This window comes from Lepisosteus oculatus, chromosome 13, assembly GCF_040954835.1.
Source record: "Lepisosteus oculatus isolate fLepOcu1 chromosome 13, fLepOcu1.hap2, whole genome shotgun sequence".
In the NCBI taxonomy this organism is placed as follows: domain Eukaryota; kingdom Metazoa; phylum Chordata; class Actinopteri; order Semionotiformes; family Lepisosteidae; genus Lepisosteus; species Lepisosteus oculatus.
This window is the reverse complement of record NC_090708.1, coordinates 4494806-4513123: the sequence shown is the minus strand read 5'-3', so window position 1 is coordinate 4513123 and position 18318 is coordinate 4494806. Positions and strand designations below refer to the sequence as shown.

Genomic DNA, 18318 nt, shown 5'->3' with positions numbered 1-18318 from the left:
CTTTCACTCTTAGCAAGCATTTTTTCACAGGTGTACAATTGCTTATTTTTAAGCACTATAATGTGTGTCCCCATGGCAACTGTAAATGGATTCTGCTTTATGTCACCATTTCTGTTTTAACTGCATTTCATGTTTGAGAAAAGTGTACAAATCTTTTGTGTTGTATCCTCTGAAAAGCTTGTCTACGTTTACTGCCACACAGCTTACAACAAATGTTATCAAGAAACAAAGATCAGTAATCCCAGAAAGGAAGACTTTTGTAAGGAATCTCTTTATGGTGCTGAGTCTTTACGACAATTAAGAATGGAAGCTATTTCTTGAAAGAAGAGTAATCAAAACAGTTTTCGCTGCAAGGTGACGTGAGATTTCCCCCTACACAACTTGGGTTCATACAGATTGCAAATAGATCACACACATAAAGGAAACACTAAAAATCACTGATGATAATGTGAAATAATAGGAATATGATAACAAACCTATCATATTTGTTTGTATCATAATTATATAAAAATGATGTGTTATAATATGTACAGTAATATAATACTTCAAAACACATTTCTATGCTGAAGTTTTTCTAGCCTTTAGCCTTCAGCGTGTGGTAGATCAGACATGTGAGTTTCACCTCTGTGGGTTATCTAAAACATATGACAGCAGAAGACATCCTTAATTATGTGCTTATGCAATGCCACATTTTTAAAAATAGCAGGAAAAACATGCTGCATAAAACCATTCCCAATACGAGCAAATGTATCAGCAAAGGGCAGGAAAAAAAAAGTTTAAATGTTTCGGGCTGCCATTTATAGGGCAACATGACATGTCGAATTACCTTTGAATGTTTTCATACAATTTGCTGCTTGCTGTCAATGTTATCTTCTACTTCACAACTTGTGAACAAATTTTTTAAACAAAAGGACATCAATATTTACGGTGACAAAAGACAGTGGGAGGAGATTAAGACTGTAATAGAGAAATCTAGTTATTTATGCTTTTGGAACTCAAACCAAAATCACATCAAGACAAGTCTGTACTTGCATTTGTTTCAAATGCAATTCTGTTTCTCAGTTCAAAGTTCTAGTAAATTCAGGCCACATGGCTGGTGTCAGGGACAAAACACAACTCCTGTGACATGATAATAGTTCAGGTGGTTAGATGTGTCAGCATGTGTAGGCTGCAAAGGAACAAGTAATAGTTTTATTCCATGCTGAAAAAAAACACGACATTTTGGCTGTGGAGCCTTCTTCGGGTGTGGGTATGATAATATCCTAGATAAAGCATGTGAATGACTGAAACAGGATTTTTAGTGTGCAAACAGAGCTATCAACAAAGCAAAGCTCCAGCAAAGACGCACCAAAAAAAAAATTGGAACGCAGAAGCTGTTGAATCTGCACAGAAATTGCTAATTAATTAAATTACACAGTTAACCCTGCCAAGGGCCTAATTAAGAGTATGAGAATGGTCACAAAACAGAAGAGTTTGTAAAGGTTACAGTTGGCCCTTCCAGCCCATTTGGCAGTTAGTAGCTAATTGATCCAAGGATTTTGTCCAGCCTTTCCATGAATGAAAATAGTAGATTAATTCCTCAGGAAAATTTCACAGACCATGCAAGTTCATTGGAATTACCCTTTAAAACAGAATCTGCTGTCAGTTTTGACAAGCTTGGGCCATTAGCTACGTTATTTACACTTTATGTTCTGTATTTAATATCACAATATTAAGAAACGTCATTATGATACACCTTTAACCATGTTCTCGCTTGCAAACTGTGCCAAAGGTGGTGAGTAGTGTTTAATACTGCAGCAATAACACATTTTCAATCTTCTGTGACTCATTGATGGAGAGACCATGTCTTACGTTTGATGTTATTACTATCTTAGGCATGCATGGTCAGCAAAAAAAAATAGTTTAAAAGAACACAGTCCAAAAAGGGGTATTCTCAGCTGACTACAAAATCATTATTTTTAATTTACTGCAGATATTTTTCATTTTTGCAGCCTCATGGAATTTTATGTGCATAGCCCTTCCACTTCGCAACACGATAACCTAGATTCTAGCGCTGTATGCTAGTTTATTTTCCTCCTTCCTCCTCTGTATCCAGGTTTTGCTCTGCACTAACTCCCCTGTAATCAACAGTTCTTAGTGAATTCAGGCACATCTACTAAAGATTTTGTGTTTTGGGGAGTTAAAACACACATGAGACACAGTGAGTCCAAAGCTCACCTTCCTTGAAGTCTGCATTCGAATCTAGGTTGGATCTGGACAGAAATTATTTTTTATGGTCTCATCCCAAGTATGCAAAATTAAAAAGGTCATGCCTTTCATACTGGTAAGATAACATGTTTTATCTTCAATATGTCAGCTGGCTTTTGTAGGTTTTGAGGTTTCAGATATTGACTTGTTTTTCTGGATTAAGTATTTCTCCAGAGACATCGATGGCCACTTAAATGGCTAGACCCTCTGTTACTGCATTCCAGAGAGGACAGAAAGTTAAGCTTATTCCCTGCTTGTGAATTGAACACCCGGCTTCCAAATAACACTGTAAACAGTTGTGATGGCTCAAGCAACAATGGTGACTAATTTGCTTGCTGAGTGAGTTTTACAGAAAGGCAGGCAATATAAATTTGGCCTGCCTGTGTGATCAGATTCATAAAAGGGTCACTTTGACCATGCAAAGGAAAAAATAAAAGAGACAGGTTAGGGTAAATATTTACTGATATGTACCCTAACCTGTCTCTTTTCTTCTTTCATTTGCATTGTCCAAAGTGTACTTCATGAGATCTCAGAGTCCTTTCTCATTGGGCTGATTCTTAGGCATATAAGACCACCTTGGATCTCTGGTGGGATCTGAGTTGACTGACCCAGGCTTAGCTTTTGTCGGAGAGTTTCCAACATGGTAGTGTGCCACACCACCTGCAGGGCGGGGGTGGGCACTGCACTCCTCCTTGCTATGACCATGCCACCTTCCCAGGCTGTGGGACAGTGACCTCCACACACTCCTCTCCCCTCTTTGCACTGGTGCCTTGAGCTCTCATTCATTGAGCACTTGTAAGTATTCTAATAAATACTTATTAGAATAGTTGGCCTTGTCTCTCTCACACCTGAAGAAGGCTCCAAGGCTGAAACATTGTGTTTTTTTCAGCATGGAATAAACCTATTAAGTATTCTAATAAAGATGCTTCTGCTTTACTGTCTCCAGCTCTTGACAGTTTCCATCTTCTCTTTACATTGATGGCAACATAAATCCACACCGGTATCTTCTCTTAAAAAAAGTTTGTTGAGGTAATCTGACCTAGAGAAATCCTAAATTATATTCAGTCACAAAACTAAATTTCCAATCTGGCTTTCAGCGCTGTACTTTTTGTTCATGGATTAAGAACCCTATTTTTTCCCCTCTTTTTAACCCCATCTGCACTCTGCAGCCATGTTATAATATTTTACCACCTGCATCAGGTGCAGGGAGTTTAATATTTAGAGCAGCTCGTATTTTCATGCGGGGAATAATAAATCTTTCTAACAGCTCTAACTGGCCTCAGGTTTGTCTTCTTTATTCTGTAATGATTACACAAAATTCTGCAATTCCAAAATGAGCTCTCAGAGAATAAAAAGCACATTTCCCACGGAAAGTCTTCAAAATAACCAATACACTGAGGAATGAGGTTGAGAACTTAATCGGACTGTGAAAGTGCCTCCTGCCTGGAGACCTGCTTATTAATGTATGTGACATTTTGTGCTAAAGAAAGAATATATCATTTCATAGTACAAAGCAGAATGTTTTCATTCATGTAGGAAGTGCTTCTTAAATAAACACCCCCCCGTTTCTTGATCATGTGGTGATCCGAATGAGAAGATGTTAAGATAGCCCCTTTTTTCTTCCTATCACTTTCATCCATGTTGAAAGAAACGAGTGATTTTTCCATCTGAAAACACTGGAATTTCTTTCAAATGAATGTAGCTCCACTGTACACAGACAAAAACAAAGAGACCGCAAATTAACAGCAGTCAAGTCGCAGGAATCTCCCAGATTCTCAGTGCGTTCAGGAAGATGAAAATTAACAACTCTGAAAGACAACAAAACGCATAGGCAGTCTGGCATCTGATACCAGTCAGAAATCACTAGCTGTGGCAAGTGGCTTAATTAATTTCTTGAGGAGCAGTTGACAAGGTTAAGAGTTCAAAACAAATTATGGACCAAAAAAAATGCTTCACCACCCAGGGTGTCATCCTTCAATTTTCACTTAAAAAATAATAGAAAAATGAAATTGAATTCAATTAGACACATAAGAGTTTCATATTAAAACATTGCTATTCAAGCCCGATTGTTTAACTCAAGTAACAATAAAAAGTAATGAAGGCTGATTACCACTCATTGATCAGATTTCCTTGTTTTCCATGTCTGGTAACCCTGCACTCCTGGGTTCAGGGTTCAGTCACTGTAGTGAATCCTGGGTTCTGAGTAGTTATAGATGTAAAATCTTGGAACTTATATCAGGCAATAAATAAAAAAATAAAAAACAGAAAACAAAAATATACACTTTCATACAGAAACAAGCTTTCTTTTTTGGTGTGGCAAACCTCACTAATCCAAATATGAAATGAAACTGTTACAAGGAAACCCCAGAGGGCAACACGTAAAATGATGTCTGAGATGTTATGGCAAGAAACGTATTCAATCTTAATAGTCATGTCCAGGTTTTTGCTGGTCTTTGAATTGCAAAGAACGAAAGTAATTGTGTCCCTTGTGCTTGTCAACATTTAAGACTTACAGTTCCATAAGAAGAACATGAATACATAAGAAAGGTAACAAGATGAGATAAAAAAACAGCGAGAGGAGGACCTCTGGCCCATTTGGTAGTTAATCTTGGGGTAATCGATCCAAGAATCTCATCTAGACGTTCTAAGTAGGAAGTCAGGGTATCTTCTTCAACAGCATGGTTGAGCAACGTGTTCTCAACTCCCAGCAAAACAGCTCCTTTAGCTTTTAGCTGATAAAATATAGAGGTTAGCAAACGAGGGAAAGCTACATTAAACACCTACCTAAAAGTGACACGTTTTTAGCATCTGGAAGACTGCCTTCATGTCAGTCATCTTCCCATCGTTTATGTTCAAATCATAACATCCATCCTTTTCCTATTAACAGCCTATCCCAGCAAAATGGGTGCAGGGCAGGATACACCGTAGACGGGACGCCAGTCCATCACAGGGCACACACAGGCTGAATCATAACAAAATGTACTGATTGATGTTAAAGGACACTGCAAAAGTAACTGCATATTCCATTTATGGAGTAATATGTCAACAGCACATGCCACATGGCATTTTCAGAGCTGGTATTTATATTTTATTGCTTCTTTGAGCTAAAGCCTGTTTCACCTCTGCATTCCCACACGAAATAGTTCCGCGTTCTCAGTGATATCAGAAAACTGCCCCGCGTCTTCTGCCATTAACCCTCTAGGGCGTTATCCTTTATCTATGCCATTGGCAATTGATTGTGATGAAAACTCTGGGATACAGTATGTAATTACTGGCAATTAACACTATGCAGTCTGCTATAAATATGTGTAAAAAGATTATTTCATCAGTTGTCATGGAAACAAGAAGAGATAATACTGCCTTGTGCTGATTTTACTGTTTGAGAATCACCAGGCTATGTAATGTCCTCTTTTTTGGCCTACAAATTGCCCATGAAATAAATTACACTATTACTTTCAAAAAGCACCAGAGCACTCTGGTTCCACATGTCTTTAATAAGGTCATACATTTACAAAATATTAAGAGGGACTGTGACTTTCATACTTTGACTGTGTTGGAGTTCTGTGTGCATGTCTCAATAACGCATATCCAATCTCCAGTCAAAATCACAAAAAAGGACAAAGAGAGCGAATGGAAAAAAAGTATATTTTTTTATTTTCCATCAAATACTTATTTGGTAGTGGGAAGATGTCTGTGTCGCCTTTGCCTACAGGAAAGCCTTACAACGCAGTTGGCTACAACGCAGTTTTTCAGTGCATTTCTGCTAAGCAAAGGCTGACCCTCAGGGCCTGTTGATCCTGCACAAAGATTACCTTCTAATTCATAATGCAGGCAGGCAATCCTAGAATTGGTTTATGAGTACAAGTAAGGTTGTTGCACCTATAAGCAATGATCTGGCCAAAAAGGGGTTAAATGGGCTAAATGTCCTCTCAAATGTAACCATTGTAATGTTCTAAAGTTATATTTATATTCAAAGGTAAACATTTTACAGGCTGCTAAGTTAAAATGGGACATAAAACAGATTTAAAGTGTCTCTCATGACAGGTACAATAAGTAGATGTGCTTGAGGGTGAGATACATTTCTTATTTTAAGACTAAAGGACAGTGTGAAAGATTTTCTTGGTATAAAGCAATAAGGAAAAACAGCTGTCCAGATGTTTATTCAGTTAACCTGATAACTATTCTTTAATTGAATAACCATCCCTCCTTGTCTTCTTTATTCATTTCTATTATCTCTGCCTCATCTCGGCATTACATAATAACAAGAACGAGCTTTCTGGCATTAGTCCCAAACTAACATGCCTTAAAGAGTAAATAGGACTTCTATCATGAAAGATCGTTATTTATTCATTTTGCTGACTGAATTGTGATGTTGAAGCAAATAATGTTTTGCTGTGATCAAGAAAGCATTGGTATTGAAAGCTGTATTCCAAAGATTGTTAGGAGAAATGCTGTACCCTCCTCTTCTGTGAGCCTGCAGGGTCTTTGAGAATTCTTTGCAAGGCTGAAAACCATTAATCACCCAGAGCTTTAAAAGAGGGTGAAATTGTAAGCGATTGGCTTGGAGACTTCACTACTTGCCTATATCTCTTAGGAGCCTTGTGTTCATGATTGCTCCAGAGGGGTCATGGACAGGTTTAATGAAAATGGCATGGATATCTGACAGATCCACTGATATACCCCACAGTCATCTCTCCAAAGAGTTTTGACCCAATGAATCAGGCCTAACCAATATCCCAAGACATGGGGAACACTCAGATAAAAAATTAGGCATGAACCCAATACCATTTTGGTTCTTTATTCCCGCTGAGTTATTTGGACTTCATGTCAGCAGCTCGACATCTGCTACAATTCTCCAGCTACACTGTGCTACGGTGTACTACCATCTTATTTGTTAGAGCTCCTGACAGGTAAATCAGTGCTTTGAGTCACTTCATAGCTCAGCACTGTGTAAGGGTTTAGGACGTACAAATGTGACAAATGATGTGATCTTCAGGACTTGAGAGAGTTCTCTGAAACCTCCAACATCACTCAGACATACAGTATTCATTGTTCAGCAAGATACTACTGTATAATAAAAAGTCCAGTTATCAATCTCCTGTCTCATATTTCAAGTTCTACAACATGTAATTTCGGAGATAATAATCAAATATGAAAAATAGATTTTTTTTAAAAAAGCCTTCGGCCAAAACAATAAAACAGTTTTAGAAACAATTTATAGTTCCATCGGAGAGCGGCTCTTGAGGATAACAGATTTGTTTTATGAAAGTGCTGAATCAGCCCTGAACAATGTGTAGTTTCAGGGGTCAGAATTAGTATTCCCATGACGTGTCTTCTGATGACAGGTGATTATTAATATTCAGTACAGGAAAAGCTATTTGCAAGCCAAGAAATAACTGAAGGGAGAGCCGGAAAGAAAATTAAAAAGAACAGAAAATGCACATCAAATAACTTGCTTGTCAGTTCTTTGCTTCCGATAAAGGTTACATCTGTTTCATCACATCAGAAAACATCTGTTAAAGTTGTTAATACACCTGAAAATACATTTTATACTGGTTCCCTCATAAAACACATCATGACACTTAAATTTGGTAAAAAGAGATGAATGAGGGCGACAGCATGTTTAGTGATCAGTGCAAGACTTATGTGTATCATTTTCTAATATATAAATGTTGTAGAAAAATATATTTGTTATCTCGCAATGTGTTAATATATTACAATTTAATAGCTAAAATATTCAGTTTTTGACAACATATTTTTTCTCGCAACATTTCCTTAAACTGTCTCTTACACTGATGTGGAGTTTGTTCGGCTCAATACTACTGTACAGTATATACAGTATACAGAGAGAACAAGATTTTTTGGAGAGGACATTGAAAGACTTTTAAAGACAGAGCTGATTGAAAGTGGTTTCATTTTAAAACAGGGGATTTAAAATATGTGAATTCCTTAAATTACTGATAGATTGAAAAAAACAAAGATGCATTGATATACCTCAAGTATGATTAAAAAAAGGTGTTGTTCACAGTTTCTTTAAAATGAATTCAAGAGCTTTATTAGTATCTGATAACTTAAGAATACATTATTAAATGTAACACAACTGATTTTGTAAGGAAACAGTTTTTCTTATATAAAATTACAATCTGATTCCAATTATTCTTGATATATGTATACTTCAAAACCATTTTCTTGATCTGAACAGCTGATTAAAAAATGGTGATAGGAAAGAAAACTCAAAATCTACTTAAGTTAACTACTCTGGTGAAACCTTACTTAGCACAATGCATTTACTGCCTTTACTGCCAGGAGACATGCCGGAATCGCTTTTAAAAACACATCTTTAGAGTGACTAAAAAAGCCTAGTTATTTTTAAAGTGACAAGCAGTTAGACAGATTAAAAAAAAGTACTAGAGGAGACACTATTGCAATATGCCTCTCCATGCCTCAAGCAGTGTAGAGAAAGAAGCTAATAAGAGCTCATACCTGTATTTCATTCCTGTCAGCTTCGCTGTGGACTCCTTCAGGGAGATGTGATGTCTTGGAGTGAAAGACCCCAAACTTCGTGCAATAATCGCCACTGTCCGAAATTTGGCTCTGGCTGCATTGACCACATTGGGGCTGGTGGCGTTCTGCTTGCTGTGCCTGTCATCTCCATTCCGAGCCTTCAAGTTGTGATCTGTGCAAGCGATGGAGACTTGCATGGCTTTGTTTGTCTGATTGTTTTCTCAGGTCTTTCACTGTGGAGGACACAAACACGCACGAGCGCACGTTCACAAGCTTCACTGAACACCACGCCAACTTCCTCTGCTTTGCGAAAGAAGACTCAACTCGCAAGACTGCAGAGGCTTCCTTTGTTGGGATTATTCCAGAATGATGTCAAAGGAGCATCACAAGTATCCACAGCTTGCTGTTTAGGATAAGTGCCCGTGACTGAAGCGAAGGGGGTGTAGCACACAGCAGGACACTATACCTTTCTTAGGTAATTAACTTCTAATGCAAACACCTCTTTTGTTTTCAGTCTTGTGCTGTATTTATTTTTAAATGCTCATGCAGTCACTCCTACCTCCTGATGTTAATCTGAGATATCGATGTACTTCTGTCCCGGTTTTTGCTGAGGCTGTTGTTTCAAGCAGTCTTAACACCAAGGCCACATCTCCAGTTATCAACCCCCGGGGATGAAAGCAAGTGTCCACTTAAGTCCAGAGCTCTTTTAGCTTTCTGCTGCTAAATTCTTTCTAAATCGATGTCGAGAGCCAAGCGCAACAAGGCTCCGGCACTAGATACAGTGTATGCCCACAAGGATTACCAAATAAGTAAAAAATATGCACATACACAATTAAACAAGTAAATCAAGTAAATAAATTCTTGAAGTCTACTGCTAAGCACTGATCTTTAGAGCATAGATTTTCCATGTAGATGCTTTGATAGGAACGCCACCGAACAGAGACTCTCTAATCCTCTAGTCCTTTATTTAGCCCCTCCATCTAAAAAGAAGAGATTAATACCTCCCTCACCATTACGAGAAGGTGCCAGTGAAACTCCAGGAGAGCAGAGGTTTTGTCCGGAACAATTCTGAGCGCTGAAGGCAAAAGAGGGAGAAGAAAGAGAGGAGAGGAGCTGCGCTTTTGTCTGCTCCTGCACAGGCTCTGTAAAGCAGCTTCTGCACTCAGAAACTGTCTGCAGTTTTTCACCAGTGGCACTGTTTTCAGGAAAGTGGACGAAAAAAAAATAAATCTGGATAGGACTGACACCGCTAACGGCTGACTGGCTATGGTATATGTGAGGGGAAGAGGGGATTTGAAGCTGGCTGTCTTCTCTTTATTCTTGACTAATAAGATCACAATGCAGGGTTTGCTTGCTGCTTTGTAGAGACAAAAGCTGTACGCATCTTATACAGAAAGGGGCAGTCACACGTATGCTAACCAGAGTGTGTGTGTGAGCCTGTATGTACAGTAGGCTGTTTTTTTCATTATATTATTAACTAGTGTTGTTCAGGCTAAGCTGAGGTAAATGGAGCATCATGCCTCAAGGGGCTGAGAAGCCCAAGGAGGAATGTGTGTGTGTGTGTGTGTGTGTGTGTGTGTGTGTGTGTGTGTGTGGAGGTCTGAACATGCCGCAGTTTATTTTCAGTGTTTTTGCTGATAGGGCAAATACCAATTAAATGGAGATTTTTCTTTTTGCTTTGGCCTACTTTAAATGTCACTCAGGCACGCCGAAAGAAAATTAAGGCAAAAACAAAACCAGGAAAGTGTTCACGGCGCAATTCAGCATTTCGATATTTTTCACACCACCTCTTACAGGAGATCTTCTCCATCGATACCCCACTGCTTTGCCCCTCCCCCATAATACTGCCCCTTTAATCCCCTCATTTCTTTTGCACTTTTAGACGTGTCAGGGCTTATTTCACCCAACCACTGGATTACATTGGTTTCTTTTTGAAAATGAAAACCCGGTGAGATATGAACTTCTGTGCCTGCCTGTGATCGGGGTTTGATTGGTAGTGAGAGCAGCACGCTGGTCTTCAGAATCTAAATATGAATGTCATTCTACAAGGGAAACCCACTCGGTACATCTCTGCAGCTTTTTTCCTAATCCTGAACACACACACATGCACGCACAACAGGAAACTCCGGACACGCTAATGGAATTGGAGGCAGGATTTTGCTCAAAGGCAGAAGAGAGAGAAAAATAACACAACCTCTGCTCTATTTTCCTGCACACTGCCTACCAGAGGCGTGCACTCGCAGGGACAGCACCTATGGCCATGGAAAGTGTGTCTTGCAGTTCGAGCTGCAGTGAAAGCCTCAGATCAGTGCATTAATCTGAGAGCGCTGCTCAGTGAAAGATAGCGATAGACTGTGCGTGTAAAAATACGCATTCCCATCAAAGTGCACACTCTGTTTTCATTTCCAGCTTTCACCCTAACAATGCCCGAGAGAGATGTTTCTGTGACTTCAAACCCAATCATCTCAAATGCACATCATGGCATTAATCTGACTCCCAATTTCATAATGTGATGTCTGCGCAGTTTTGTCCTCACACTGCACAAATGGAACACAGAGTTTTTGGTTCATTAAATATGTTTCACACTGCAGGGCATTTCTTTTCTTTTTTTTCCCCTCTGAGGCATTGATTTTATAGGATTCCTCCAGTTAGTTGTGAACTTTTCACTTTGTAGCATTTGCCTAGTCTTCATAGACCATTGCAGTCTACATTTAACATTTATGTTCCTTATTCCTAAGGAATCCGCCACCAATAGCCAATGATATACATAATCACTGTTTTTACTCACTCAAATGGCACGCATATCCCTGTCACTTGTTCGCCCAGAATAGACCAAAAATGGTGCTGTTTGTTCATGGTTATTAGTCTTGCTCCTTAAGGTCCAGAATTGTACATTTTAATATTAATAATTAAAAATAGGCCAACACAACTGTTTTATCATGTAAAGCTTTACTGTATTAATGAAAATAAAGCTTTCTATACAAACAACACAAGATTCTACTGTTTCAATATTATAATATTTTTTTATATTAAAAAAGGTACAATAAGGGATTTTAAAACATACTGAAAAGAACCTGACACCTAAAGAAGGCTCCACAGCCGAAACGTTGTGTTTTCTTTCTTCTCTTTTCAGCATGGAATAAACCTATTACTTGTTCCTTTGCAGCCTACGCTTGCTGACGCAGCTACCCACCTGAACTACTACATTTTAAAACATGTGCTGCTTAAAATAAGCAAGTAGTTCTACATTATTTTGTTAAAAAGATAATATATCTTGTTGCAAGACTACTGCATTAATGCAGTGATAGGGGATGAGTACAATAGGGCTAGCTTTTGGCTGTTGACTAATCTTTGTGATTGAGGCAAACAGCCAGCCATTGAAGTACCTCTCGAAAAAAATAGATCCTGGGCTTTTTCACATATAATTTACATCAATTGAATTACATCATGCTGCATAAATCGTTGTCTGCGCATAATTTGTCCCAATATAGCAGGGCATTTAAGAAAACAGGGACAAATATAAAAGCACAATATATGTATGTGCTGACAGAAATACTTTTGTTAAATATAAACCTCTTAACTATTTGGTGCCACGTTGTAACACTTCAGCTCTGTCCTTAAGCTTTATAGTGATGCTATTGTTCTGGGCTGCATCTATGGCATGTTGCTTTTAGGCAGTACTCTTAAGAGGTCACTCCTAAATGGGATCTTTCATAGCCACGTGCCAGAGCCATTCGGCTCTTGAAGGGCTACAAGCTCCACAGCATCCTAAAAGGGAGTTCGTGTTGAGCAGAGGAGGTTAACACGCTTCACTGATGTCACTGCAAACATGCAGGAGCCTGACCAGTCTCAGGAGTCAATGTTCCACTGTTTCCAGCCTTGGCTAGAAAATACCAGCCGATCTGGGGAGCAACTGACAGAAGCGAAGCAGGCCATTGTTGTGATGACTGCATGATTGTGGCATCGGCAAGGATAGAGGACACTGCAGATGTTTGCACATGTTGAAATAACGGCTGCGTGTGTTATCACATCTCTGTGAGGGTGGTCCAAACAAGGGTATAAAACCCATCAGACCTCTTCTGTAAAGTTGCACTGGGAGTTCATAGCAGCTACCGGACCTTTGTATACAATCATCATAATTAGGAATGTTTCCACTTGTTCATCAGTAGTTTGAGCCCTTTCATGTCCAGTCCCATTACAGTGTGAAAAAGCTCATTTGACACATAAACGTGTACATATAGAGTACCTGGTCATCACCTGGATTTCAGTCTCAGCTCTCATAAATATGCTATGAGAGCTCATGTCAATACAGTAATGACTTCCAACACTGCAACATCTTCCTTCTACAGATCATTCAAACCTCTATACAAGCTTTTCCACCTGGACGTATTATGTGCTATTATTCATTTTGTGTTACTAACTAAAATATAAAACAAATACTTAATGTGTTCCATTACAACTAGGTGAGTGTTAAACTTTTGAGTGTACGTATCCAACATAAAATAATGCACAGTAATAAAATACTTTTTCCAGGTTTTTACTAAACACTTACAACATGAGGATGGCTCAGAGTGCATAAACATCCTGTTTCACACTGAAAAACTGGGATGTTCTTTTAGAGATATTACATTTACTGTTAGTAGTGTAGCATATTTTGCCATTACAGTCTTTTACTTAAACATTGATTTTTTTGTATTTGCTCTGCATTCGCAAAAAGCCTTTACACCAGTGAAACAGTGTAAAGGTGTAAAGGAAATAGTGTAAAATGTGATTCATACCCTATTCCATGTTAAGGGCGTTTGCTTTTTTATCACATATCAACTATTGCTACAAAGTAAGAAACAAGTGTCTCTCTTTTCCTTAATTATGTTGGTCCTTAGCAAGAACATTAGCAAGGTTCTGAGTTTCTATTCAATACCTTTGGGTCATCACAATCAAGCTTCATTTAACAGCCAATATTGTCATCATCTTATGATGTTTTTATCTTTGGGGAAAGAATTTAAAATACAGCTAATCAAGGGCTGAATGGAGAAACAACTGCAGGTGCTCAGTACAGTGCACACCCTCTTTAAGTCAGTGAAGTGTGCCTGTCCTCTCTACAAGCAAAAACCAATGACCAAAATGCCCAGTCCACCTGAGACACTCGCACAGAGAGGTCTCCGTATCAAACAGGTAACTCCTTTGCTGTCTGTGACTGCAGGAATCTTATCTTCCCATTGGTTTAGTTTGTTTTGGATTAATTAGGATATTACCTAACATTTAACCTAATATGATAACAGTGTTTATTAAGTGTGCACTTGAACTACAAACAGAGGCAGAAGGAAACAAATGTAGTCTGTACTGAGCAAAGACAAAGAAAAAGAGAGGTTATTTATCATGTAAGACAATTTTCCCTGAGCTCCTTCTTCGGCTTTTGTAATTCACAAAGAGCAGCCACTGGTGGTACTGACTACAGATGTTGGGCAGGAAAAAAAATGGAATGATGATTAAATATGCATGCAGTAGATTCTCCTGATTTTTTATTTGCTTGGTGCGAATTAATTTGAAAAGGAATAAAATACGAAACATCCCAGAACACAGAACGCATACAAGACCCTGAAACTGAAGAAGCACGACTACGTATTGCACTCCGAAGCTTCTTTTCCATAGCATTCCTACCGCAACAGATCCTTCAGTGAAATGAGATTCTTATTACTTTGCTTTGTTTTAATAGAAAAATTAGTCTGTTGGAATAGGAATCACAAGATAATGTAAAATGTAATTTAATGATTAATAATATCACTGATTCACAATCTAAAAGCTACAAAACAGGCAGACAAGGATTACAAAGCTCTTTTTTTATGAACCACAAAAATGTATCTCTTATACATTAATATTACTATGCCTGGTCTGTGTACCGATAAGAAATACTGCGACCTAGGCAGTTTTTCTCAAATATTTTATGTGACCAACTGCAGTCTCGTAACTGTGATTGGAATAGCCGAGAATCATTTTTTATGATTTGTAATCATTCATAGCTGATTGGAAAATTTGGCCACTCACAATTTCTTAAAAACATCAGAGTTATTTGTTTCATCAGGGGAGAGACAAGTTTCTATAATTTGGTATTTCGTTTCTTTTAAACTGTACTAATAATGTTCTAAAGAGTTACTCTAAATTTTAACTCCCCTGATCAGTATTATTGTATTGTTAAGAACAAAGGCTCTTTAAATGCAGAAGTAAATTGATTCCTAATTAAGAAGAAGAAAATTGCTTGCTCTAATGCTGTCATGAAGATTACCATTAATGAGAATCCAGATGCCTTGACAGCTTTTTGTATGACTTTCAAAATGTTTAAGTGGCCTTCTCAAAAATGTACTCCTAACAGATATGAATGTAATAATTACATTAAATTGATAAATCCTTTGATAGTTGATCCATCGATAAATCCATTCCTGAGGACTACACTCTAGTCTCAATCATATACCACAAACCACCCACATCACAAATTATTCCTGAAGAAAGAGGTCTTCTTTTACAAGACTGTATATTTTTAATGGAGAGGGATCTGTTAATATAAAGATTTACACGCAAGTAATCCAAAACCCCCCAAAAATTTAAGTCCCATTTGTGAAAATGTATCTTCATGAGATCCTTCTGGAATTGGAGAAGGTACACTTTGGGAAATCTAAAGCTAAAATGAGCCAATATCAGCACTGTTGTGGGTCTCCATTTCTGGCCTACTCTGACTTGCACTGTGCTGGATGGTGGCCAAGCTGAAAGGCATTCACACCCCATTATGAATATGCACTTTATGTAACCATATGCTCTGTATCAGGGGTCATAAACATAAAGCTGACCGAAGTGTGGAAAGGTGAATGGGCCACCATCTGGAAATTTTGCAGGGCAAGAAATTCTCAACAGAACCAAAACGGAATAACAAATGTAGAAATAATGCAAATACTTCATGCACCATGGAAGCATTAACCACACTGTAGAATTAATCAGTGAAGTAAAAAATGCTGCTTTTACAAGGAATTCTCACAGGCAATACCTTCAATATGTGATTTACGAACTTCAGTCACAGACTTATTTAAAAGTACACTTTATTTGAATAATTTTTTATCTAAAACTGTTTCTTGACTTTTAATGCAACCCACAGATTAGATTTACAGAAGGTAAGACTATTCAGATAACAGAATGGACTGATGCTTTTATGAAATCATATAGAAGAAACAGGCCCTGATAATCTGCCTGAACTTGTACAGCACTACCATGTCTTGACTGTTATTTTCTAGGTTATTTTGATCATATTCTCTTCATTATTTTCCCACTAACCTCTGAACTCTGCCTCTGAAGTGTCATGACTGTTTTCCGTTCCTCGCTCTGTTGTGATTTGTGAACTTGTCCACCACTGCAATAGACTGACTGAGGCAGCTGATCTCAATGGCAGTGTTTCATCCAGTTCATCCACCCATCCAGTCATACATTTTCTAAGCTCTTCATCCAATTCAGGGTCTCAGGGAAGCCAGAGCCTGGCTCAGCACGCACGACAGGATACACCCTGGGCTGGACGCGAACTCAGAAGAAACCCACATGAACATGGGGAGAATGTACAAACACCACACAGAAGGGACCCCAGTTCTGGAATTGAACCCAGGATCCCACCGCTGAAAGGCAGCAATTCTAAGCACTGCGTCATTATGTCATCCTGATATTTAGTTTATACTGAATACTACTGGAAAGAGTGTCAGACGGCTCTTTCTGATGATTAAAATTTAATTTGAAAGGACTACAGTACTCCATTGTGGTATGGTATTGAGGTTTTTAGTGCATAAGTATGTACCGCCTGGGATGATAAATAGTAAAAAAGCTGCTCAGACATGTAAATAAAAATAAAATAATACATATGAGAAAGGTTACAAATGAGACAAGGCCATTTGGCCTACAGTATCTAGCCTGTAGTGCCTATTAGCTAATTGAAACAAGGATCTCATGCAGCTGTTTTTTGAAAGACGCCTGGGTATTGACTTCAAAAACATTCCTAGGTAGCTTGTTCCATACGCCCATAACCTTTTGGGTAAAGGGTTCTCCTCCTGTACTCTGATTACTTTAATGTGCATGGTGGCACATTGGTACCATATTCCAACAACCCTTTGGGTAAGGAAATGCCTTGTGTTGTCTCTTTTAAAAACAGAGACCATTAGCACACCATACAATGCAGTAAATTGAAGCTTTGCTCGAGCTGTCAAAAACAAATTCAACATAACATTAACATGTTAGACATAAAATAGGAGAATTAAGTTGTTCGTTATCTTGAAATATTATCAGACCCTACCCCCTGCCCTTTCACAGATAATCTGAATCACTCAAAGAAATTTCAATTCCATTAAGCACAGCTAGTTACCTTGCAGAGAGAGAATCATTGTTTTAGTTTAGGCATTTGCAAGGATTATAAAGTACTTCATCTGAAAATCTGGCGGCTGACAAAAAGCCTTGATAATATTCTTCTTTCCTTAAAATAGCTTTCTGTGCCTTTTAACATAGCTTGTGGCTATTTCCAATATAGCAAATGAATCATCTCAAGCTTGGTTTTCTTTGCCGAAACTTGAGGCGTCTACTCTGATCTACAGTATATACCCTTAAACTATATATTCTGCATCAGATAAAATCACTTCTGAAGATAAAACACCAGGTCTAGGTCTTGCAGTTGAAATCACTGATTCATGGTACCTTGCATAGGCAACAGAATACGGTTTATCAAGGTGCACAGATCATTTGATTTGGTTTGAAAAAGAATCCTCTGTAGATAAGTACGCACTTCTAACAATTGAATTTCAGCAACATTTGTTACGACACAGCGTGCATATATTAAAACCTTATCTTAATATCTAATGCTGAACAGTTCCGTTAGAAGCAGGGGAAGGATTACAGCGATCATTTCACATTGCGTTTTCAGGGGTTTTATGCAGAATGCGCTCCTGTCCAGTTAAAACATTGTTTGAGCAAATGTGGTTCCCAGAGTGGATGTGGGAAAAAAGGCAGTTCTCATTAGTTTTCTGATGCCCTTTTCCCACCAATTCCCCCATCAGCAGCATCATCAGCAGCTGCCAGGTCCACTCTGAGCACAGTTGCCTCTCCCTGCTCATTGACCTGCTGCAGTTTGCAGCTGCCTGTGTTGGACGGCTGTAATCTATTATCCTAATAGAATCTCTTCAGCTGGAAGGGGAGTGATCAATACTAGGAAGGTAAAGCGAATGGAGTTAATTTACACCCCAGGCCCCTCCTTTACCTTAAGGAATCAAGAATACAAAAGGAATTCAAAATCAGCCAGACTTGCACATTTCCTTTCATATTTTAAAGCACCCTGCTGAATGGGTAATATAACATTTGGAAGCAGTCAGAAAAGGAAGTGTCTTATCAGAGTGGAGCAGTAAGTGTTTGCCACTGACAAACAGTGTATAGACATTGTGAATTTACTTTAAAAGTGCAGCTTTATAAATCTGCAGTTGCCTGGGATTACTCTGAATCTGAAACGCATTGGATTTGCATGGCTGTTTTTATGCTTCTGACCATAATAATATCTCT

The 18318-nt window shown here is 38.4% G+C and overlaps 1 protein-coding gene across 4 annotated transcripts in view; it reads right to left on the bottom strand.

Annotated features, from left to right (window-relative positions):
- Positions 1-18318, bottom strand: part of kcnab1a (potassium voltage-gated channel subfamily A regulatory beta subunit 1a) — a 100381-nt gene that overhangs the window by 53542 nt on the left and 28521 nt on the right. The window contains exons 1-2 of one of the 4 annotated variants that reach the window (XM_015360857.2): positions 9762-10130; positions 8731-8984 (exon numbers count right to left, since the gene is read on the bottom strand). The exons of the other annotated variants lie outside the window; for them this stretch is intronic. Coding sequence (XP_015216343.1) covers positions 8731-8948 — 218 coding nt within the window. The 5' untranslated portion in view covers positions 8949-8984; positions 9762-10130. Of the gene's footprint in view, positions 1-8730; positions 8985-9761; positions 10131-18318 lie in introns of those variants that run through there. 4 annotated transcript variants of the gene reach the window in all.